This window comes from Notolepis coatsorum (genome assembly GCF_963971535.1).
Source record: "Notolepis coatsorum genome assembly, chromosome: 7".
NCBI lineage: Eukaryota > Metazoa > Chordata > Actinopteri > Aulopiformes > Paralepididae > Notolepis > Notolepis coatsorum.
The window spans coordinates 18,133,339-18,158,338 of NC_140171.1; the positions used below are offsets into that span (position 1 = coordinate 18,133,339).

Below are 25,000 nucleotides of genomic sequence, written 5' to 3' on the forward strand. Positions count from 1 at the left end.
ACACATAACTCACCTGGCTATAGGTCACCCTCACATTCACTATTACACATAACTCACCTGGCTATAGGGTCACCCTCACATTCACTATTACACATAACTCACCTGGCTATAGTGACACCCTCACATTCACTATTACACATAACGTTAGGTTATGACTATAACCAAGTTCTGTTAGTTAGGGGCGATGCTTGGCATCACACTGCACTATCTCGCGTACGTGCACGCGTACTGAATAAACCACAAATGTACCTCTAATACCAGTATTAGTCTGACCACACCCCTCATCAGCTTACCTTCATAAGCAGGTGTGTGGTCACCTGCTCTCTAAGCAGGTGTGTGGTCACCTGCTCTCCTCCTTCCCAAGCTTTCACCACAAGGTGAGGACAGGGCTGCAGCGGCCGTCTGATGCCAAGCATCGCCCCTAACTAACAGAACTTGGTTTAGTCATAACCTAACGTTCTGTATCGTTAGTGGCTTAGCTTGGCATCACACTGCACAAGGAGGCCAAGCGGAGCCACTTGGCTGACAAATACACCCCGCTGACAGCCCCCCAAAACCATCAGAACAAGGAGGGCCGAGCCCCCCGACCCCCCTAATGGCGGGCAGCCCCCTATTAGGGACGTCACGGGAGGGCGACGGACCCGACCGTGCGAAGAGGCACTCAAGCAACTCAACGCACAGGGTGAGCAGACCGTGGCTTGACCCCACGACTACAACACGCACAACCCGCATGCCACCCGGGAACGAACGGAGAACAACCTCGTTACTGCCCCCAGAATCACGGGGTCAAGGGCAAACCCAACCCCGTGGCAAGGCCGTAGCAGCGGAGCACGAAGGAAGACCCAGACCCACCAAAAGGACTGGACTCCTAGAATGGGGCCCGGAGAAGTCATGATGCCAGCATCAAGAACCCCACCAGGTGGGCACGTAGTGCCCCGCCCCCCACATCGCCAGCGTATTCGGACAAAGGCCCCTCAGTTACTGCACCTGGTATTCCCAGGCGGAATCCCATCCAAGTACTAACCAGGCCAGAACCTGCTTAGCTTCCGAGATCGGACGAGATCGGGCGTGTTCAGGTCGGTATGGCCGTAAGCCGAGCGGGCCCCGTCCCCCCAATAGTACACCGCCTGGCACACTGACCCTGCAGAACAGGCAGTCAGCATGGCCGTAAGCACACAAAAAAGGTTAACCAACGGAAGCAGGCAGCGCACCGGGGAAAAACTAGGCAACAGGCTGTTAACCCTAGCCTGGAGACTGCGGACGAGACAGGCGCCAGAGGGGACAGCTGAACACAGCCGCCCCGGCGGAAGGAGCGTAAGCTGGCGGTGTTGCATGACCAAGCCTCCATTTAACACCCCCACCCAGAGGGTCGAGGCAGAGAAGGCTGACACGATTGGCAGACGTCATGAACGTGCAGGGGCACCCTCACACGGTGAACCCGGGAGTTGACACTGCTCCAACACACCAGGGAATCAACCACCTCGGTGTTACCCAATGCGGTGGTTGTTCCTATAACCCCTCAAGAAAAACTCCAAAACACACCTGCGGGTATACACCGGCTATACCGCAGTACAAGTGTTTCAGTTTCCAAAAAGGGTTAACCCAGGCCTACGGGTCGCAAACATCACTTCGGACCGGGCCTGGCGGTACGGGAAGCACAGGGTCACCAGAGGAGGTCAAAAAACCACCCCCACAGCCCCTCTTCGCCATGCGTGAGAGAGGAGCGAAAAATAATGGAGAACCAGCCCCTAAGCACACCGTACCTGGTATTCCCCGGCGGTCTCCCAACCAAGTACTAACCAGGACCAACCTGTGTAGCGGCCGAGATCCGACGAGATCGAGCGCGTACAGAATGGCATGGCTGTAAGCCATGACGACAGTGCTGAGTAAAAACATACCCAACCAGGGTCTCCATAGCGCTTAACCCTGTGACACCCAGACCGACCCGGCATTTTTCCCCCTGAAAAAAGCCCAAGTCCCTCAGGGTACCAGAACAGCAGATCTGCATCCCCGGCGCAACGGGTTCAACTGATCTGGACCAGCGTGACCAGAACCAGTCCCGTGCCCTAACCACGCCGACATGCCTACTCCAGGAGAAGGGCAGATATGCGTGTTGATCTTAACATGAAAAGAAGGCGCCACCCAGACGTTCGGACGAACCGCGCCTGGTGGCCCACCCCAAGGGCGTGAGACCCCACTACATATGTTCAGATCCATCCCGTCATCATCCCCCAGACATGAACGAGAATCCGTCGACAACCCACCCAGGTCATGGGATGTGGTTGTCGGAAGAGGAAAAACCCCCATCTCAGTTGCTTTATAAAAACGCTGTTTCAACCACAAGCAACCAAGGCGTGCCAGTCAATCGCCTGTTTACAGCGAGCTAGCACTATACGTGCGTCGGGACACACCCCCATCAATGAACAGGCTATTTAGACCTGTCATTGAATCCCCAAGACGCCCAGGGGAACGACAAGAGGGGTGTGACACTCCCTAACTCCAACACTTCTGGAATAGAAAGAAGGAAGCATCAACAGTATGTATCCCAGTCTACACAGCCGGGGTAAAAAATGTTCACATTTTTACATCCCACCACCCTCCCATAGGAAAGAGACGGGGATCCCCAGAGAGACTTCCCACGCGAGCTGTACAGATTGAAAAGAATATATTGCACCTTGAGCCATGTAAAAAACTGGTTTTAGGGCCTTCGGGGAAGAGGCACTGAACCCATACACACTCAATAAACGAATTGAATCGAATATACATACAATAGAAAAGGACCCTTCTAGAGGGTCCACTCACTTTGACAATCTGAGGAGGAAGGCTCTGTACTCTGATGGAGGCTTCCTCACATGGAAGAAGGAGTCCGAACTCACAGAAGGCCTGAATAGGCGCTTGGTGAGGAGGAGCCCTGACCACCCCCCCTGAAAACAGATCCATCACATGGACCTGAACAGCACACGGAAGTCCTACCAACAGAGACGCGCACGGTGACGTACTCTATGGCGGGGGAATTCCTGCGGTGCACACGCCCAATATACCAGGCCGTGGGACCAGGAACTCCCCCCCCCCCCCCCCCCCCCCCCGTAACGTGCCGAACCGCCACGTGACGGGAACCTTGAAGGACAGGGGGTGTACCCCTGACCAACAGAACAATGGGGAGAGGAAAGGTTACCAGTTCACCCCTTTACGACCCCACACCCATGATACGACGTAACGACAAAAAGAGAATATGACACAGTCATAGTCAGCTCTATGAAGCGTTTCACAGCTCCACACAGCGCATGAGCTAACCTGCTATCTGATTTTTACTAAGGAAAAACACAGAATAGAGAGGGCTCTAAGAACCCCGGTCCAACATACACATGTGCTTCTGTGGCCAGTACAACCCAGTTGTAGGTCACATGACACACACAACCCATCATCACCTACAAAAAATGGCAAAAACACTCAACAGAGGAACGCCGTTTTTTTCACAATGAGAGAATACATCATTCTTGATTAGTATCGACCACAGGCCTTGCTAAGCACACATGACAGCAACCAAACCAATTTCCCTTTAGGAAATAAGTTTCTCCAGCAGATTTAGCACAACCTCAGCAATCAAGCTAAGAGTTACATCGTATCCCTACCACACAAAAGACACAATTAATGCACAACATGTCTGATAGGAGGTGATAAAGTCCCCAGGGAACCGGGGGGGAAACACAATCCTCCTATTTTACCCTCAATACGGCCAGTTAAAACAGGAAAACCCGTTAATGTGTGAACACACTGTTCATTGTCATTACAGTCTGAGAAAGAACATTCTTTTACTCACTTGTCACCAAGCATAGCTTCATAGGTTAGTTGCCTTAGTAGTGAGTACACGGTACACATAAACACCATGATGTTTCTCACACAACAACCAGATCAATACATCACGATCTGCACGGAGAAGCTAACTGCCAGTGACAAAAACAGCTCACACATAACCCGCAACGTATCCTAAATGCATTGCAACAACACACGTTTTGGGAAAAAAAACACCGTTATTCACAATACATTTAGCAAAGTAAAACCAGAAGACGTGTTATGAGGTCTGGTCAACCCCGTTCCTACCCGGAACGCAGATCAGCGAAGTGCAGTCACAAGACACCGTAGAACACAGCCGTCCTGTGTTGTTCGATCCGGGCAGCGTCGCCGCTCCAACCAGTTGCTACAGTCCTCTTTGTTGACGCAATCCCCGTCCAGGCTCAGGGCAGGGTCGACGAAACATCCCCTGTCAAGGATGACGTCGCGGTCAAGAGTGTAAAACATGTTAAAATCAAAGCACGTTCAACAGAATAGCATCAAGCTAACGGCGATCAGAAGCGAGCTCCCGGCGGCGCGCGAGAAGCTAAGCTACCCCGCGCCAGCCATGGCCATAGCAGCAAGCTAACGTTACCTAGCGACCACGACATGCTAGCCCCGCAGCTAACAGCTGACTGGCTAATAGTAGGCCTTAAGCAGGCCATGCAGCGATCCAGCAGGCTAACGCAGCAGTTAACAGCTGACTGGCTAACCGTAAGCTATGAACATGTAAACAATGACATAACACTCACCCAGACAGGCCGCCGTTCTGAACCTCTCCTCACTTTTTAAGAGAAAAGAGAAAACAAGACGTCAACACCGCTTCACAACGGTGACTTCCCACATCCGGCGGAATCAGCACAGTACCAACTGGCCTGTATAGCTGACTTTGAACATGAATCTGCCGCTATCGCACATTACATGCACATATCCCCTCGTGAAGGAATACTCTCATTTGGATATGAAAGATGGGGCCTTAACACGGTGACAGAGAGAATCCACTCGTCCAGAACACACAGGGATCACCAGTGTCAATGGTCGCGGCCCACTAGTTAAAACTATAATGGTCTCCAGACCAAGGCCTTCTGTCGCCTAGGCGGCTAAACAAAGGACCCTAGCCTGGGGCCGGTTTCCATAAACTTTGTCAAGTAGCCCCCATAGCACTAACAGACAAGTGGAGCCCGCCAGCAAACACTACTCACCCAACCTGGAACGCACCGCTTCTCACAACAGCGGCATGTCCGACAGTTCAGCTGTGGCCTGACAGGTTTCACCCCAACAAACACAGCAAGGAACCGCAGTTGAGAAGCATGCAGCGGCGTGCTCCCAATACGAAAACCGGTGGAGGGTTTTTAGAATGATCATCATCTTCTAGACACTCCAGTACGAAGACAATATCGCCGTATTTTCTCGAAAAATAGTGAGAGAGAAAATAAAGATATGATGTCAACGTATCCTTGTTTCCCAAGCTGTTCCTAATCCAATTTCTTCCATCATGGTGTCAAGTGTGGGGATCTACCGAGGCACTTCTTCCTTGTGGTGAAAGCGAGAAGGAGGAGAGCAGGTGACCACACACCTGCTTATGAAGGTAAGCTGATGAGGGGTGTGGTCAGACTAATACTGGTATTAGAGGTACATTTGTGGTTTATTCAGTACGCGTGCACGTACGCGAGATAGTGCAGTGTGATGCCAAGCTAAGCCACTAACGATACAGAACTCACCTGGCTATAGTGACACCCTCACATTGACTATTACACATAACTCACCTGGCTATAGTGACACCCTCACATTGACTATTACACATAACTCACCTGGCTATAGTGACACCCTCACATTCACTATTACACATAACTCACCTGGCTAGGGTCATCCTCACATTCACTTGTGTTTTTCTGTGCCCAGCGACCATCCGTACCACAGAATCTGTACACTCGGCCCTGCTGGACTGGAACACACACGGACACACGGACACACACACACACGCGCACACACACACACACACACACACACACACACACACACACACACACACACACACACACACACACACACACACACACACACACACACACACACACACACACACACACACACACACACACACACACACACACACACACACACACACACACACACACACACACACACACACACACACACACACACACACACACACACACAGTCAGTTAGATAACATCAGGCATTATTTCAACAGTGCAGACTGAGATGTGCTTTATTGAGGCTATTAGGATCAGTGTCATTATTAATAGCATTGTCTCAGGACAGGTGTGTCTGCTGTGATTCCTTTTCATATGTTGCAAGTTAATAGAAAGATGAAATGTATCTTTGCCAGGGTAGCAGACTGAAACCATTGAAATGTGCCAGGGTAGCAGACTGAAATCCTCGGGGAAAAGGAAAACAAAACACCAAGACTGGGTCTCCGTTGAAACACTTCAGAAACTGAAAGAAAGGAAGGAGAAGAAAGAGAAGATAAACACAAGCAAAACTAGAGCAGCAAAGGGAAGGGCACAGGAAGAGTACACACAGGTTAAAACCCTTAGGAGTCTAACCTAAAGAGCTCCTCCTCCTGAGAATTTCCCCCTTTTTTTTGTTACATAATATAAAATTACAGATTCATACCTTCAAAATAAGCCATCAATTGTCAAATTTGAGACGATAGTTTTCAATCAATGTCCTATCAAACATTCTGGTAAAATCCTAACACCTTTTCAGTATAGGACTTGAAGTAGATCCAAGTTCATTCAGCTATCTGATGAGAGAACTACACTCCCAGAATTCAATGTGATCATTGTCACTAGAACCATTTCACACCTGGAGCAAAGGCCCAGTCATTCCTTTGTTATTCCAGTGAATGGACCCAGCAGGAGGCCTAGCCTGTGTGTGTGTGTGTGTGTTTCTGTGTGTGTGTGTGTGTCTGTGTCTGTATTTACAGTACTGTACCATATCAAAAAAAAATAAGCAAACTAGACTAGATGTAAATGTAATGTGTAAATGTGTAAATGTAAATGTGTGTGTGTGTCTGTCTGTCTGTGTATGTGTGTGTGTGTATGTGTGTGTGTGTCTGTGAAACATGTCTTGTACTCATTTACCTCACTAAATACAGCAATGTGTAACTGTAGATTTCAAGAGAGAGAGAGAGAGAGAGAGAGAGAGAGAGAGAGAGAGAGCGACATTTATAATAATTATATTATTAATTCATTTTTTTACACACACACACTAATAACATGATCATAACCAGAGAAAACAAGACCAAAGACAACTGGAATAGAATATCACACAATTTTATTAAAAACACATAGAGAATAATAATCAACAAGAAACATCAACTGTATCAATTGTATTGTACAATGAACAACCCTATATATCACTTTTGGATTACAATAGTAATACAAGGTGCCTCATATGATATTTGGCAGAGAGCGCGACCACAATGAATTTAGGCAAAATCTCATTTTTTTTTTAATTATGCACATGTATAAAAAAAAAATAGGTGTCTCCTCATGGTTGTATCTGCCTGTTCTGTATCACACTAAGTGATATGTGAAAAAGCAGTTCCTGTCTGGAATGAGACAGAGGGCCACACCACATTCACCGCACTTCCAGGGGGTCTTCATCTTACAATGTACGCAAAACAGGCGGCCAGCCGTGGCCTTCTGGGATTTATCTGCCTGTTGCGTGATCGCAACAGGTGAATGGTTCCTTGGTAGGCGGTCCACTGGTGCTGTGGGTAGATTGTCCACTGGCACCTGTACAACTGTGATGCCACACAGCTCAGCTACCAGCTCCTGCTGGAAGACCAGGTGGGTCATCGGCTGCACCTGCTGCTCTCTGCAGAGCTCCATGTGAAGAAGGTAGGAGTTAGTGGCGGCAATGTCCAGATAATGATAGAGCAAAGTCCTGTACCATCGCATGGTCTTGTGGTGTGCAGAGTAGTACTGGATGAGTTGGTCTGACAAATCAACGCCTCCCATGTACTTGTTGTACTCCAGGACAGGTGTTGGGCATGCAATGTTCTCAATGGACCAGGTCTCACTGCGCTTGTTTTTTATTCTCCTCAGCACAGTTTTTCCAGCGAATGACTCATGGATTGTATATATGGTGTCTATACAGTATATATGGTGTCTACAGTATATGTGGTGTCTACAGTATATATGGTGTCTACAGTATATGTGGTGTCTACAGTATATATGGTGTCTATACAGTATATATGGTGTCTATACAGTATATATGGTGTCTACAGTATATGTGGTGTCTACAGTATATATGGTGTCTACAGTATATATGGTGTCTATACAGTATATGTGGTGTCTACAGTATATGTGGTGTCTACAGTATATATGGTGTCTACAGTATATGTGGTGTCTACAGTATATGTGGTGTCTACAGTATATATGGTGTCTACAGTATATGTATAATTCCTTCTGTAATGTACTGATTTCTTTTGATTTCTCTGTTTGAGAGAGAGAGAGAGAGTGTGTGTGTGTGTGTGTGCAGGGGAGTAGCTGGGGGGGGGGGGGGGGGGGTAGGATGATTCCAAGGGCCCAGCAAATGCCCCAATTTTTTTTATAGATTGGGGGCCCCACATTTTTTAATAGATTGGGGGGCCCACAAATTGTTTCTTTCATGGGGCCCAGAATCTCCAGCTACGCCCCTGTGAGCGCACCGTTCTACTCTAGAGAGCTGTCATGACCGTGATGCGCGCTTGAATGAACTGCGAGATAACTCATAACTCGTACACACACGCACTCTGTCTGCCATACAGTAGTTTATGTTGTTTTAGCGCGACGTGGGTATATACACAGGTGAGGATGAAAAGCACAAGACAACTTTTAATACATAAATTAACGTTCTGTCGGGTCCCGTGTATTCTCGAGAGAGAATGATAATAATAATAATAATGCAGGACCAGATTATATTATCAACGACAGACAGTGAGAAACACAACCCCCCCCTCTCGCGCTGAAGAATATGCATATTAGATCACTCAGTGATTAACACCTATGCGCTGTTGGTGTGTGCGCGCGTCCATGGATGTGACGCGCGATGTAGTTTTTATCGCAAATGGAGATTATTACAAGCATACCATCTAGCAAGAATTAAACGTATTTACAAGTCATATTAGGTTTAGCAAGTTGGGGGACCTATACCTTACATGTCAAAGCACTAGAAATGGCAATTTTTCTATTTTTATCGATTTCTGAAAAGATGTCCTTTTTGAGTATTTAAGAGGGATTCGAATTTCTTTTGTTGTCCGCCGACGGGTTCAAAGCTCCAGCGTGACTCCTAAGGGTTAACAGGTAAAGAAAAGTATTAGAAAAGACAAAAGGGCCCACATAGACAACCTGGCCCAACAGGCCGAAACAGCTGCAGCACAGGGAAATATGAAGGACCTCTACATGATCACCAGGAAGCTAGCAGGCAAGTTCCATCAGACAGACAAGCCAGTGAAGGATAAACAGGGAAACCCAATTGCTACCAGTCAGTACCAGCGGAGAAGATGGGCCGACCACTTCAAAGAAGTCCTGAATCAACCTGGCCCAGTAGAAAGACCAGACATACCACCAGCAGACACAGTTCTGCCAATAAACTGTGAGAAACCCAGCAAGGCAGAGATCAGAAAGGCTATCAAGGCATTGAAGACAGGAAAAGCAGCAGGGCCGGATGGAATACCAGCAGAGGCAATCAAGGCTGACCTAACAACCACCACGGACATGCTCCATAGCCTCTTCACCAAAGTATGAGATGAAGTGAAAGTACCAGAGAACTGGAGGGAGGGAAAAAAGGAGACCTGACCAGCTGTAACAACTACAGGGGAATCACGCTCTTCTCTGTACCAGGCAAAGTCCTGAACAGAATTCTACTGGAGAGAATGAAAACAGCAGTTGATCCCCTGCTTCGAGACCAGCAGGCAGGCTTCCGGAGTAATAGATCCTGTACTGATCAGATTGCCATACGCATCATAGTAGAACAATCAATAGAATGGAACTCCTCCCTCTACATCAATTTCATCGAGTATGAAAAGGCATTTGATAGCATGGACAGAGAGACCCTGTGGAAGCTAATGATGCACTACGGTGTCCCTGAAAAGATCATCTCCCTGGTCCAGAACACCTACCAGGGAATGTCCTGCAGGGTCTTATATGCAGGCCAGATGTCAGACAGTTTTGAGGTCAAGACTGGAGTTCGGCAGGGATGTCTACTGTCGCCCTTCCTGTTTCTCCTTGTTATCGACTGGATAATGAAGACCACCACAACAGGAAGAAAAAACGGCATACAGTGGACCCTCTGGGCATAACTCGATGACCTGGATTTTGCTGACGATCTGGCCCTCTTGTCACACAACCATAAGCACATGCAGGACAAGACCAGCCAGCTATCAACAACATCCCTTGGAACAGGCCTCAGGATAAACAAGGAGAAGACTAAACTGATGAGGATTAACACCCTGACCACCATACCTGTCACCATAGATGACAGACCCATCAAAGAAGTCGACTCCTTCATCTACCTTGGCAGCATTATCGATAAGCAGGGTGGCACAGACAGCGATGTCACTGCCAGGGTAGGCAAAGCTAGAGCAGCCTTCATTATCCTGAAGAACATCTGGGCCACAAGGTAAATAGCTACACCAACGAAGGTGCGCATCTTCAACTCCAACGTTAAAAGCGTCCTTCTCTATGGTTCAGAGACATGGAGAATGACAACAAAGACGTTGCAGAAGATCCAGACATTCATTAACAGCTGTCTGAGGCGCATCTTCAGAATCAGGTGGCTGGATAAAATCAGAGAGGGACCCAGGACCCAGTAGAGAGCCAGATCCGGAGACGGAAGTGGGGATGGATTGGTCACACCTTGCTTAAACCAGCAGCTACCATCACACGCCCTGACGTGGAGTCCCCAGGGGAAGCGGAAGAGAGCAAGGCCCAAAGACAGCTGGAGGCGGCACACTGAGGCAGAGCTGAAGAGACGTGGTACCAGCTTGGGAGAGGCGGAGAAGACGGCCCAAAGCCGTGCTGGATGGAGAAGAGTCGTCGATGGCCTATGCTCCGCTTGGAGTTAAGGGGCCAAGAAGAAGAAGCAGACTGAAACCACTGAAATGTGCCAGGGTAGCAGGCTGAAACCACTGAAATGTGCCAGGGTAGCAGACTCAAACCATTGAAATGTGCCAGGGTAGCAGACTGAAGTGAAACCATTGAAATGTGCCAGGGTAGCAGGCTGAAACCATTTAAATGTGCCAGGGTAGCAGACTGAAACCATTCAAATGTACCAGTGTAGCAGGCTGAAACCACTGAAATGTGCCAGGGTAGCAGGCTGAAACCATTCAAATGTACCAGGGTAGCAGACTGAAACCACTGAAATGTGCCAGGGTAGCAGACTGAAACCATTCAAATGTACCAGGGTAGCAGGCTGAAACCACTGAAATGTGCCAGGGTAGCAGGCTGAAACCACTGAAATGTGCCAGGGTAGCAGACTGAAGTGAAACCATTGAAATGTGCCAGTGTAGTAGGCTGAAACCATTTAAATGTCCCAGGGTAGCAGACTGAAACCATTGAAATGTGCCAGTGTAGCAGACTGAAACCATTCAAATGTACCAGGGTAGCAGGCTGAAACCACTGAAAAGTGCCAGGGTAGCAGACTGAAACCATTGAAATGTGCCAGGATAGCAGGCTGTAACCATTCAAATGTGCCAGGGTAGCAGGCTGAAACCACTGAAATGTGCCAGGGTAGCAGACTCAAACCATTGAAATGTGCCAGGGTAGCAGACTGAAGTGAAACCATTGAAATGTGCCAGGGTAGCAGACTCAAACCATTGAAATGTGCCAGGGTAGCAGACTGAAGTGAAACCATTGAAATGTGCCAGTGTAGCAGGCTGAAACCATTTAAATGTGCCAGGGTAGCAGACTGAAACCATTCAAATGTGCCAGGGTAGCAGGCTGAAACCACTGAAATGTGCCAGGGTAGCAGGCTGAAACCACTGAAATGTGCCAGGGTAGCAGACTGAAGTGAAACCATTGAAATGTGCCAGTGTAGCAGGCTGAAACCATTTAAATGTGCCAGGGTAGCAGACTGAAACCATTCAAATGTACCAGGGTAGCAGGCTGAAACCACTGAAATGTGCCAGGGTAGCAGGCTGAAACCACTGAAATGTGCCAGGGTAGCCGGCTGAAACCATTCAAATGTGCCAGGGTAGCAGGCTGAAACCACTGAAATGTGCCAGGGTAGCCGGCTGAAACCATTCAAATGTGCCAGGGTAGCAGGCTGAAACCATTCAAATGTGCCAGGGTAGCAGGCTGAAACCACTGAAATGTGCCAGGGTAGCAGGCTGAAACCACTGAAATGTGCCAGGGTAGCCGGCTGAAACCATTCAAATGTGCCAGGGTAGCAGGCTGAAACCATTCAAATGTGCCAGGGTAGCAGACTGAAACCATTCAAATGTACCAGGGTAGCAGGCTGAAACCACTGAAATGTGCCAGGGTAGCAGGCTGAAACCACTGAAATGTGCCAGGGTAGCAGACTGAAACCACTGAAATGTGCCAGGGTAGCAGACTGAAACCATTCAAATGTGCCAGGGTAGCAGGCTGAAACCATTAAAATGTGCCAGGATAGCAGACTGAAACCATTCAAATGTGCCAGGATAGCAGACTGAAACCATTCAAATGTGCCAGGGTAGCAGACTGAAGTGAAACCATTGAAATGTGCCAGGGTATGCCAAATATGCAGACTCAAACCTACTATAAATCAGGAGAAGGAAAAGGGCCCAGTTGGTCCGTTGTCAAAATCGATAACATGATACGACAGTTTTTCTTGTGTTCTCATTAATTGCATATGGATTCGAAAGTTGGTGGCATCAATCAGCCAGGTGTCACACCTATAAATTCTTAATTAGAAGAGCCGTTCGCAGGAACCGCCCCGAAGGGAAGCATCTGGGATGTGTAACACACGTGAGTAAAAGCCAAAAGGTTTCTACCTTTAAATATACTAAAGTACTAAAAGGTCAAAGTAAAAACTTTTTTTATTCCGGGGCAATGAAATGTTCCGTTTTGTCCTCTTCATCACTCGTACTATCGGTTGTGGCCATCTTCTGTAGCTTGTCACTCTGACTGTCTATTCTTCTGATAGCAGGTGTTTAATCAAAGATCCCTGCTTTCTAGTCTTGCACAAGGACCAATCAGCATGGGTATGGGCGGGTTAATTTCCCATTGATGGGGATTTGATTGGCTGTTTTTAAATAAAGTGTGGCCGCATTATTAATAACGTTAATAGTTCGGCCAGAGAAACCAATATACTAATTAAAATGGTTGGACCTGCAAGATTTGTACTTTGTACTTTGTAGGTCTGTATTCTAAATGTAAGGAGTAGAAAGTATGTTTACTTTCTCTAAAATGTAATTGAATAAAAGTATACAAACCTAATAATACTTGAGTAAAGTACAAATCCCCAAAAACAGTACTTAAGTATTGTACCGAAGTAAAAAGTAAAGTAAAGTAAAACGTTATTTGTATAGCGCCCTTCTCAGCACGAGTGCTTCACAGCATTTTTTTTTAAATCTGTAGAAAATACAAGAAATAAAACATGTGAAGAGAAGAAAGAAAAAAACATAAAACATTTACTAAAACACCAGAATAGACAACAAAAAAATTAAACAAGAACAAAACAGACATGAACAGAGAGAAAACGGCTGAGTGTTTAAAAAGCCTGCCTGTAGAAGTGGGTTTTAGCTGCCTTTTAAAAATTAGCTCTGAGGGAGCGGTTTTCAGGGCTAAAGGGAGGGCGTTCCAGAGCCTTGGGGCAGTCACCGCAAAGGCTCGGCCCCCTTTTGTCTTGAGTCTGGTCCTGGGCACCACCAGGAGCTCCTGATGGGTACAATTACTCAAGTACTTTACACACCTGGCAAATATTAGAAAACCTTTTTGAGGACTTTTTGAGTTTAGCTGGCTCTCTTTACCTTTCCAAAATATGCACGCAGAGAAGATGTCGTCATTGTCTACAAACCGCCAAAGGGTCTATACAAGATCTTAAAGGTTGTCCTTGGAGATGCAGCGCGGTGTAGCTGACTTGACCGTGAGATGATGTATCGATGATGAATGTGCAGTAATCTCTTCGCCCTGTACAGCACCGCCTCTGTAAATCCCATTCACAGCCGCCCACGTCACGTATCATTGTGTGTCGGATGAATAGTCGACAAGTGCGGCACCCGGTCAACCCACATAAAAGATACAGAACGCCAGGAAGAGAGCTGAGTAACAATGTTCATCAAGTGTTGAGTGCTACAGTGTAGGTTAGTATATTAGGAAAAGTGCATGACAGTAAGGTTAGTTAGGGTTATTATTATTATATATATATTTTTTATTCATTTCAGATATTGATTGAAGAAGTGTGTCTTTAGGCGACGGTGAAAGATTGCACAGGTTTCGGCTGCCCTAACTGTGGTTGGAAGTTCGTTCCACCATTGTGGGGCAAGGACCGATAATAGTCAAGTCAAGTCAAGTCAGTTTTATTTGTATAGCACACATTTCCAGGCAGCGGCAGCTGACACCAAAGTGCTTCACAAGCAAGTTGATAAAAACAAAATAGTGTGAGGCAAGGTATAAGATTAAAAGAAAAAAGAAAGAAAAAAAACATAGCAAAGCAATGAAAGCAACAAAAACAAAACAATATGGTGCAAGATATAGGATTAAAAACATAATAAAGCAATGAAAGTAATAAAAACTGGTAGGACACAGTAAAACAAAGAGGATAGAAGGGCCAGGGGTCTAGTGGTGGTTAAGTAGGGGGGAAGGCCAAGGAGAACAGGTAGGCGGCTTCTCTTTGATGACCCTCCTGGAGCTTGGATAGGAGTGGGTCTGAGCCGGCCAGAAGATGCAGAGCGTAGGGGTCTTGAGGGTGTGTAGCTAGAGACCATTGACTGGAGGTAGGAGGGAGCCATAGCAGATTTGTAGACAACAATATACAGCGATCTAGATAAACTATATATTATATATATAAGGTAAAAACCAGTGGATAAATAACACAAATAAATGATTCTACAGTCAATAGCAGCAGTGTGTGTGTAATACGTGTGCTTGTGAGGTGTCTAAGTCACTTAAGGTGCTTTTGTGTGTATGCTGCTCGCTTTCCAACACTGGCTGCCATTGAGCTTTGTGGTATTTTGAACAGTTACATTTGATTAGGCTTCGGACCCCTTCAGTCTTGCCCCTATGGTATTTCCCCACTCAGCAGCAGGAGATTTCCCTGCCTGGACATTTGATATTATGCTTATGAATCTCCAGGGCGATCTACTGTAACACCAAGAAGTAATGACTATCTCTGGGACTTGATAGACTTCTGCATGATTTACATCCGCTCCCAGTCAACTCTCCGAGATGTTTTCCCTCCCAAAGAAAAAAGAGGCGTGGCACGATCACAGCTCAGTGCTGATGACACGATGCCGGTCTGACGTATGGGATGAAAATGGCGGGACTTTTATACAGAGTTAACGCTCTCAGAACGCTGGACAAACGTTAATTCGGTGCCAGAATGTTCAGAACACCACATTCGATCAAAATCTCTATATCTCCAATTGAGGTCAATGGAAATTCTCTAACCTCCTAGGGTAATGTGGGGGGGGGGGGGGGGGGGGGGGGGGGCAGTAAGCCTGTCCACTCCATCTCTACACAACACAGCCAGAGTGTTCCCACTGCTATCGCACCATTAGAGGCAAATTCAGAAAATTACCACCAGTTTTCTACCCAGAAGACAACACTGCTTCTTCCTCATTTGAGATTTGGTGATGGTTGGAACACTGAAATGTCCGCATCACTGTAACCTTTTCACACGATAGATCGGAGCCTCTAGGTGTATACATGATGGCAGTCAATTGGCCCTACACGTAGAAGAAGATCATCTGCCCCAAGTGGTCATGTCGGGTCATGAAGAAGACGCCTTTTTCTTGCGCTCAAATGTGAGGCATGGCGGTCTACATGGGGGACCCTGATGTAAACAAGACGAAAGTCTTTCTCTGGTCTGCATCCCCTTAACAATTGTATGTATTGAGCTGTACTGTACTGTACCCATTCTGCAATATGTTAATAAACGTTTCAATCAATTCAATCAATACATAGATAATCTAAAGTGCACAGGGCGCAACCAGCGATACCACTGATTACCGTTGCTACCTCAGCTAACGTTACGTACAGTAAGTTACATACACTACTGTTAGCATTGATAGCTAAAGCTAACTAACGTTGGCAACTATCGATCACCATTGACAGCTGTCGATTTATCTTCAGATACCTCATATTTGTAATCCCTCCCCTCAGTTGATTTGATTCGTCTGTCGATAACTAGGTGGCATTGACGTTGGTGCGCTCTGCCGCTAAAGTTGAAACCTTTTCAACTGAGAGCGCCCAAAAAAGCGTTGCTTAAAAAATCGGGCGCAAAACCAAACAAAGCCATTGAAAACGATAGGAAAAAAGAGGTCCAATGTGATCACAGCCTTATGTGTCTCTACGGGCTGCACCTTGTGTCACCCATGTGATGCTAAATGTGGAATGAGAACGAGTTGATCGTCTCACCTGCTGGTCCAATTTTACACTGCCATAATTCAAAGTATCCTCACCTCATCCATCACAGTCTGGTACGGTTCCACTGACAAACACACCAAACACAAACTCCAACACATCATCAAGACAGCCTCCAAAATAATTGGCTGTCCCCTCCCCTCTCTGGACTCCATCTACACCTCACGCACAGTCACCCGCTCTGTTAAAATAGTCAATGACCCCTCTCACCCAGCACACCACTTATTCCAGCACATGCCCTCAGGTCGCTACAGGTCCATCCTAACCAGACACACACGCTTCACAAACAGTTTTTTCCCCACAGCAGTCCGAACACTGAACACCCTGGCCCACCCCCTTTGCACAGACGGACAAGCATCTGTCACTGACTCACACTGTTACCGTGACTGTCCTATATGTATTTATGTATCTATTGTGGGATTGGGAGGTGGGAGGGGGGCGTTTTTGACGTTTTTGATGTTTGATGTCTGTTTCATGTTTGATGTAACCAGTGCTTAACATCTGTACCGAAAACAATTACCACCAACCATTGTTGTGTGGCATTAAAGTATCTTGTATCTTGTATCTCCCTTCTGTAATGTCTCTGACTCCACCCCTTTTCCCCTGCCTGGTCCCTGGAAAACGACCGGAAGATACTCGTCTTTTTCGCCCCCGCTATGAGGATATCTTGCATTTTATGGTCTAACCTTTAAATAATTCCTATTCTAAGCATGTAGGGCTTGCCCTTATCAAAGCCATATTCAAAGCTTTTTCAAAAAGATAAGGTCATGCCACTGAGTAGATACATGTAGATGTATACATCACATTTAATTGGAAATGGCTGCTTAACGCTTATCCTCAGAAAGGGTCATCAACTACATTTGTCCAAGTGCAGAATTTTTCTAAGCAGACACTGGGGGCCAGACTTTCAAATATATATATATATATAATTCGCTTATTACAATTTAATATTTTCACTTTCTTACAACATTAATGTCATTTTTATTAGCCTATATCAGTATGAACACCTATACAGCAGCCAGTCACCGCCAGCCAGATATTTTGCCTTCACTTTTGGGGAACTGTCATTTCATCCATTTATGCTATTATGCAGTGCCCTGATAGGTGGAAAACACTTGCAGGAAAATATGCCTTTTGAATTGTTTGTCAATCAAGCAAAAATGTCACTCTCAGCCTGAAGCGGAGAACTGCAGCTTGGAATGGACTGATAAATATGCATACATCATGTCAACTTTATGCCACCTGTGTCACACTCTGTCACTGCCTGTCTTCTCTCTCTCTCTCTCTCTCTCTCTCTCTCTCTCTCTCTCTCTCTCTCTCTCTCTCTCTCTCTCTCTCTCTCTCTCTCTCTCTCTCTCTCTCTCTCTCTCTCTCTCTCTCTCTCTCTCTCTCTCTCTCTCTTTGGGCTTGGTCAGTCATCCCTACAAACACAACCGGCAGTTTTTCAGCGTCCTTTTGATTTATAAATGGTTGTACTTTAGCTATGTTTCTAAGGTGGAAGAATTGTGTTTTTGTCACCTTGTTAATGTGGACTTAAAGCTTAGATCTCAGTCTATGATAACACCAAGACTTCCGGTTTAATCCAAAGAGTAAGTTTCCCCATATTATTCAGCAGCATTTCTTTTTTTATAGGGCCGACTTGTAGGATTTCAGTTTTGTCTTTGTTAAATTTGAGAAATTATTGCTCATCCATTTTTCCCTTTATCATCCATCTAAAAGACAGGCAGTAATGGAGTTAATAGATGCAGCATCATTTGCTTCAGCAGTTGGATTCACAATTGTCTGTCATCTGAACATTGTTACTAAGCTGATAGAGTTGTACCCTTCCTGATGATGGATAAAAGCGTCAGCTAAATGACAAAATGTAAATGTAAATGTCATCCACGTAGCTATGGAAACATACATTGTGTTCTGAGTCTAACGATGTCTCCAAGTGCATTGTCTGTTGTTTATTTGGATCCCCATTAGTTACCAAGGCAACAACTACTCGTCCTGGGCTCCACATACGTCATACATACATATACGGTATATACAGATATACACATTGTACCTACATAATGCATTCATTATACAGCACATATATACACTCACTCACACATTCATTCATTCATACATACATACATACATACATACATACATACATACATACATACATACATACATACATACATACATACATACATACATACATACATACATACATACATACATACATACATACATACATACATACATACATACATACATACATACATACATACATACATACATACATACATACATACCCACATACATACATAAATCAATTATGGAATGAATTCCTTCCACCAGTAATCTCCTCCCATCAATTAAATATGAATAATAGAATAATAGTGGACCGAGGCAGCTCCCCTGTGGAACTCCAAAGTAGGTGTCATGTTTCTCAGACACATGACCTGCAAGCCTGACGTAATACTTTCTCCCTTTGATACAGATGGAGCGCAGTAGAGAGCGGCCTTTGCCGCTGTCGGACAGACATGCACAATAACAACACTCAACCAGTAGGGGGCGCTCAGGTTACGCAATAACAATATTCAACCAGTAGGGCACGCTCATGTTACACAATAACAATACTCAACCAGTAAGGGGCGCTCATGTTACACAATAACAATACTCAACCAGTAAGGGGCGCTCATGTTACACAATAACAATACTCAACCAGTAAGGGGCGCTCATGTTACACAATAACAATACTCAACCAGTAAGGGGCGCTCATGTTACACAATAACAATACTCAACCAGTAAGGGGCGCTCATGTTACACAATAACAATACTCAACCAGTAAGGGGCGCTCATGTTACACAATAACAATACTCAACCAGTAAGGGGCGCTCATGTTACACAATAACAATACTCAATCAGTAAGGGGCGCTCATGTTACATCTATGTAGCCACTATGTAGATTCGATTTCTTTGTCTCTCCAGACTAGATCTAAGTTAGATTTATCAACAAGAAGAGGACTTGCACTCTCAATATCTATGCATTTCAGCAGATCTTAGTTTCATTTCATTTCATTTCAAACCTTTATTTATACTCGTGAAAGCACTGAGGTTTCCCTCATTTACAGTGATGACGAGTTAACAAAGGACACAAATATCATAACAGTTAATAATTACAATGAATTACAATTACTACAATGATGGATTAAAAACAACTACATGATTCAGTACATAGGTCAAGTGCAATGCCTTTAAACTCCATGAATGACGGGAATGTTCCGAGCTTTAGAGTCTTTTGCAGGGTATTCCATGTGTATGGAGCATCGTAGGAGAAGGCAGATTTTCCAAGCTCAGACCGAACTCGAGGCACCCTGAGCACAAGCCGATCATTCTAACGAGTTTGGTAGGTGACAGCACTCCAGACCAACAAAGATGTAATATAAGGTGGAAGTTTGCCAATAATTGCTTTGTAGATAAAAAGATACCCATGATAACTACGTCGCAACGAGAGAGATGGCCAGCCTACCCTCTCATACAAAAGACAATGGTGAGTATCATATTTTTAGATGATTAGATGATTCTAAGTAGTGTTGTTGTGTTTACTGTATGTGAAGTAGACTTGTGGGGACTGTAAATTAGTCATCGTTAATGTGATTTAGGAACGATGGCGACAGATTGAGGCAAGGGGAATAAACGAGCAGTGAGGTGAAACGTTGTGCCTTAATGTTCTGAACCAGGTATGAGTCCTAGTTGTTGCAAACAGCGACTCCTACTGGTCAGTCGGAGCGCCTCTTCAGCAAGCGACGGGATCTGGGGGGAGATGGCGTGAACCTCCCTGTGTGTTATGTTCTCCCAGTGAAACTCCTCACTGTCAGGTGAAATCCGAGGAGGCATGTGGTAGTCTACACCCTCCCCAGACCGACAGTAGGGCAGGATGTGGTAGTCTACACCCTCCCCAGACCGACAGTAGGGCAGCATGTGGTAGTCTACACCCTCCCCAGACCGACAGTAGGGCAGGATGTGGTAGTCTACACCCTCCCCAGACCGACAGTAGGGCAGCATGTGGTAGTCTACACCCTCCCCAGACTGACAGTAGGGCAGCATGTGGTAGTCTACACCCTCCCCAGACTGACAGTAAGGCAGCATGTGGTAGTCTACACCCTCCCCAGACTGACAGTAGGGCAGCATGTGGTAGTCTACATCCTCCCCAGACTGACAGTAGGGTAGCATGTGGTAGTCTACACCCTCCCCAGACTGACAGTAGGGCAGCATGTGGTAGTCTACACCCTCCCCAGACCAACAGTAGGGCAGCATGTGGTAGTCTACACCCTCCCCAGAGTGACAGTAGGGCAGCATGTGGTAGTCTACACCCTACCCATACTGACAATAGGGCAGCATGTGGTAGTCTACATCGTCCCAAGACTGACAGTAGGGCAGCATGTGGTAGTCTACACCCTCCTGAGACCAACAGTAGGGCAGCATGTGGTAGTCTACACCCTCCTGAGACCAACAGTAGGGCAGCATGTGGTAGTCTACATCGTCCCAAGACTGACAGTAGGGCAGCATGTGGTAGTCTACACCCTCCTGAGACCAACAGTAGGGCAGTGCAACAACCTGGAACGGAATGGCATAGCAACTACATTTGGGGATGGGAGAAAAAGGTAGAAATAAAATAAAAAGATTGTATGCCCCATTTGAAATTAAATGACCACTGTTAAATACTGTAATACAATCTTAGGCGTCACCATTACAAAAGACATGCAACTTTCCTAGAGTCATACCCGGAACCAATGGCCCGTCGTAGAAGAACCGCCAACTTGAAAGCTGGATATTACATACTGTGTGCCCGCGGAATAAATGAGAGCTATACGTTTTTCACCTATTATTACACTATCTGAAAATGAACTGCTGGTGGTGTTTAAACATAACCCGCCATACAAAAGCCATAATATACACACCACTGCGTTTAAATCAAATTAAAAACGTATAATGACCCGAGTTTGAGCAAGAGGACCATGATAGCCAGCGGCCCCACGGAGCAGGGGCCGTTCTCCCACTGTCCTCAGTCGCCTGCTGTCTTTTCATGAGCGTGGACGGCGAGGACAGTGTGGACAGCAAGGACGATGAGGACAGCAAGGACAGTGTGGACGGCAAGGACGATGAGGACAATGAGGACAGCGAGGACAATGAGGACAATGAGGACAGCAAGGACAGCAAGGACAGTGTGGACAGTGAGGGCGGCGAGGACAGCGAGGACAATGAGGACAGCGAGGACAATGATGACAATAATCAGTGAGGGCGGTGAGGACAGCGAGGACAATGAGGACAGCGAGGACAATGAGGACAGCGTGGACAATTAGGACAGCGAGGACAGCGATTACAATGAGGACAGAGAGGACAATGAGGACAGCGAGGACAATGAGGACAGCGAGGACAATGAGGACAGCAAGGGCGGCGAGGACAGCGCGGACAATGAGGACAGCGAGGACAATGATGACAATGAGGACAGCAAGGACAATGCGGACAGCGACGACAATGAGGACAGCAAGGGCGGTGAGGACAGCGTGCTTTACAGAGTTATCACTTCCCTTTCATCAACTTTCACTCTGTAGGGTCACACTGACTCCTTCTCTTCCTCTCGAGACATGCACGCGCATACACACACACAAATGCACAAACACATTCACATGTGCACACACATAAACACACATGCACACAAATACACACACACATACACACACAAATACACACACACATACAGTACACAAATGCACACACACAAATGCAAACAAATACACATACACACACACACACACACACACACACACACACACACACACACACACACACACACACACACACACACACACACACACACACACACACACACACACACACACACACACACACACACACACACACACACACACACACACACACACACACACACACACACACACACACACACACACACAAGTATACACACCTTTGCGATACCAGGGCAGGAACCAGGGGCAGGAAACATTGACCGTGGTTCCTGGCCGTCCATCAGGCCAGCAGGCATACTGGTCAAAGGTCCTGTTACAAACCAGCCCTGCAGGAGACACACAGGAGAACTCTGTTACAAACCAGCCCTGCAGGAGACACACAGGAGAACTCTGTTACAAACCAGCCCTGCAGGAGAACTCTGTTACAAACCAGCCCTGCAGGAGAACTCTGTTACAAACCAGCCCTACAGGAGAACTCTGTTACAAACCAGCCCTGCAGGAAAACTCTGTTACAAACCAGCCTTACAGGAGAACTCTGTTACAAACCAGCCTTACAGGAGAACTCTGTTACAAACCAGCCTTACAGGAGAACTCTGTTACAAACCAGCCCTACAGGAGAACTCTGTTACAAACCAGCCTTACAGGAGAACTCTGTTACAAACCAGCCCTACAGGAGAACTCTGTTACAAACCAGCCTTACAGCAGAACTCTGTTATAAACCAGCCTTACAGGAGAAGGATTTGAAATGGACCACACACATTGACAGTGTTGTGAAGAAGGCACGACAACGCCTCTACTTCCTCAGGCGCCTAAGGAAGTTCCAAGTCAGTCAGAAGATCCTTAGGAACTTCTACTCATGTACAATAGAGAGCATCCTGACTGGCAACATCACCTCCTGGTTTGGGAATAGCACTGCACAAGACCGTAGCAGACTACAAAGAGTGACACGTTCAGCCGAACGCACAATTGGAGGGGGGCTTCCCACCCTCCAGAACATTTACAACAAGCGGTGCAAGGGGAAGGCTAAGAGAATTATTAAGGACTCGAGCCACCCGAACAACTGCCTCTTTGAACTGCTGCGGTCAGGCAAGCGATACCGGAGTCTTAAGGCGAGCACAGAAAGACTCAGAAGAAGCTTCTATCCCCAGGCCATCAGGCTGCTAAACGAACAATAAACACTATGCATCAACCATCAAATGCACACAGCACACACACCCACACGCACACACTCACTTAAACAAACAACACACTGCAGCACCCACTCTCCACACTTTAGATCACACAAACACACTTTATATTTATTGATAAAGGATTTGCACTACAACTCGTACACCTACTGTAAATTGTACCTAAATTGCACCTCATCCTATTTCTGCCTTGCACTATATAGTATTGTATATTAGTACACTACACAGTATTGTATATTATATGGTAACTCAGTTACGTCTACTCTGCATCGAACATTGTACATATGTCTATACTGAACACTGTGACCTCATTTTTTTACTTCTAATTTACATGCTATACTATGTTATTTTATTTCATACTTATCTTGTCTTGCACAGTCTCTGGAGCGTAACAGTAAGAAGCATTTTGTATAAAAGTATTCTGTACTTCTGTATGACAACTATTAAAGAAACTTGAAGTAACTTGAACTCTGTTACAAACCAGCCCTGCAGGAGAACTCTGTTACAAACCAGCCTTACAGGAGAACTCTGTTATAAACCAGCCCTGCAGGAGAACTCTGTTACAAACCAGCCTTACAGGAGAACTCTGTTACAAACCAGCCTTACAGGAGAACTCTGTTATAAACCAGCCCTGCAGGAGAACTCTGTTACAAACCAGCCTTACAGGAGAACTCTGTTACAAACCAGCCTTACAGGAGAACTCTGTTACAAACCAGCCTTACAGGAGAACTCTGTTACAAACCAGCCTTACAGGAGAACTCTGTTACAAACCAGCCTTACAGGAGAACTCTGTTATAAACCAGCCTTACAGCAGAACTCTGTTACAAACCAGCCTTACAGGAGAACTCTGTTACAAACCAGCCTTACAGGAGAACTCTGTTACAAACCAGCCTTACAGGAGAACTCTGTTATAAACCAGCCCTACAGGAGAACTCTGTTATAAACCAGCCTCGCAGGAGAACTCTGTTATAAACCAGCCTTACAGGAGAACTCTGTTACAAACCAGCCCTGCAGGAGAACTCTGTTATAAACCAGCCTTACAGGAAAACTCTGTTACAAACCAGCCTTACAGGAGAACTCTGTTATAAACCAGCCTCGCAGGAGAACTCTGTTATAAACCAGCCTCACAGGAGAACTCTGTTACAAACCAGCCTTACAGGAGAACTCTGTTATAAACCAGCCTTACAGGAGAACTCTGTTACAAACCAGCCCTGCAGGAGAACTCTGTTACAAACCAGCCCTGCAGGAGAACTCTGTTATAAACCAGCCTTACAGGAGAACTCTGTTACAAACCAGCCCTGCAGGATAACTCTGTTACAAACCAGCCTTACAGGAGAACTCTGTTACAAACCAGCCCTGCAGGAGAACTCTGTTATAAACCAGCCTTGCAGGAGAACTCTGTTACAAACCAGCCCTGCAGGAGAACTCTGTTATAAACCAGCCTTACAGGAGAACTCTGTTACAAACCAGCCTTACAGGAGAACTCTGTTACAAACCAGCCCTACAGGAGAACTCTGTTACAAACCAGCCCTGCAAGAGAACTCTGTTACAACAACGCAGTCCACTGTCTAAAATCCCTACCTGTCAATCACGAGAGTATGGACACGTACAATAATATGCTGCTCAGGCTTATACGTGAGTTTGACAATCGATT

The 25,000-nt window shown here is 46.2% G+C and overlaps 1 protein-coding gene across 1 annotated transcript in view; it reads right to left on the reverse strand.

Annotated features, from left to right (window-relative positions):
• Positions 1-25,000, reverse strand: part of gcgrb (glucagon receptor b) — a 66,629-nt gene that overhangs the window by 31,667 nt on the left and 9,962 nt on the right. Inside the window, exons 3-5 of the mRNA XM_084318201.1 lie at positions 22,378-22,485; positions 5,688-5,776; positions 58-61 (exon numbers count right to left, since the gene is read on the reverse strand). Coding sequence (XP_084174327.1) covers positions 58-61; positions 5,688-5,776; positions 22,378-22,485 — 201 coding nt within the window. The remainder of the gene's footprint in view (positions 1-57; positions 62-5,687; positions 5,777-22,377; positions 22,486-25,000) is intronic.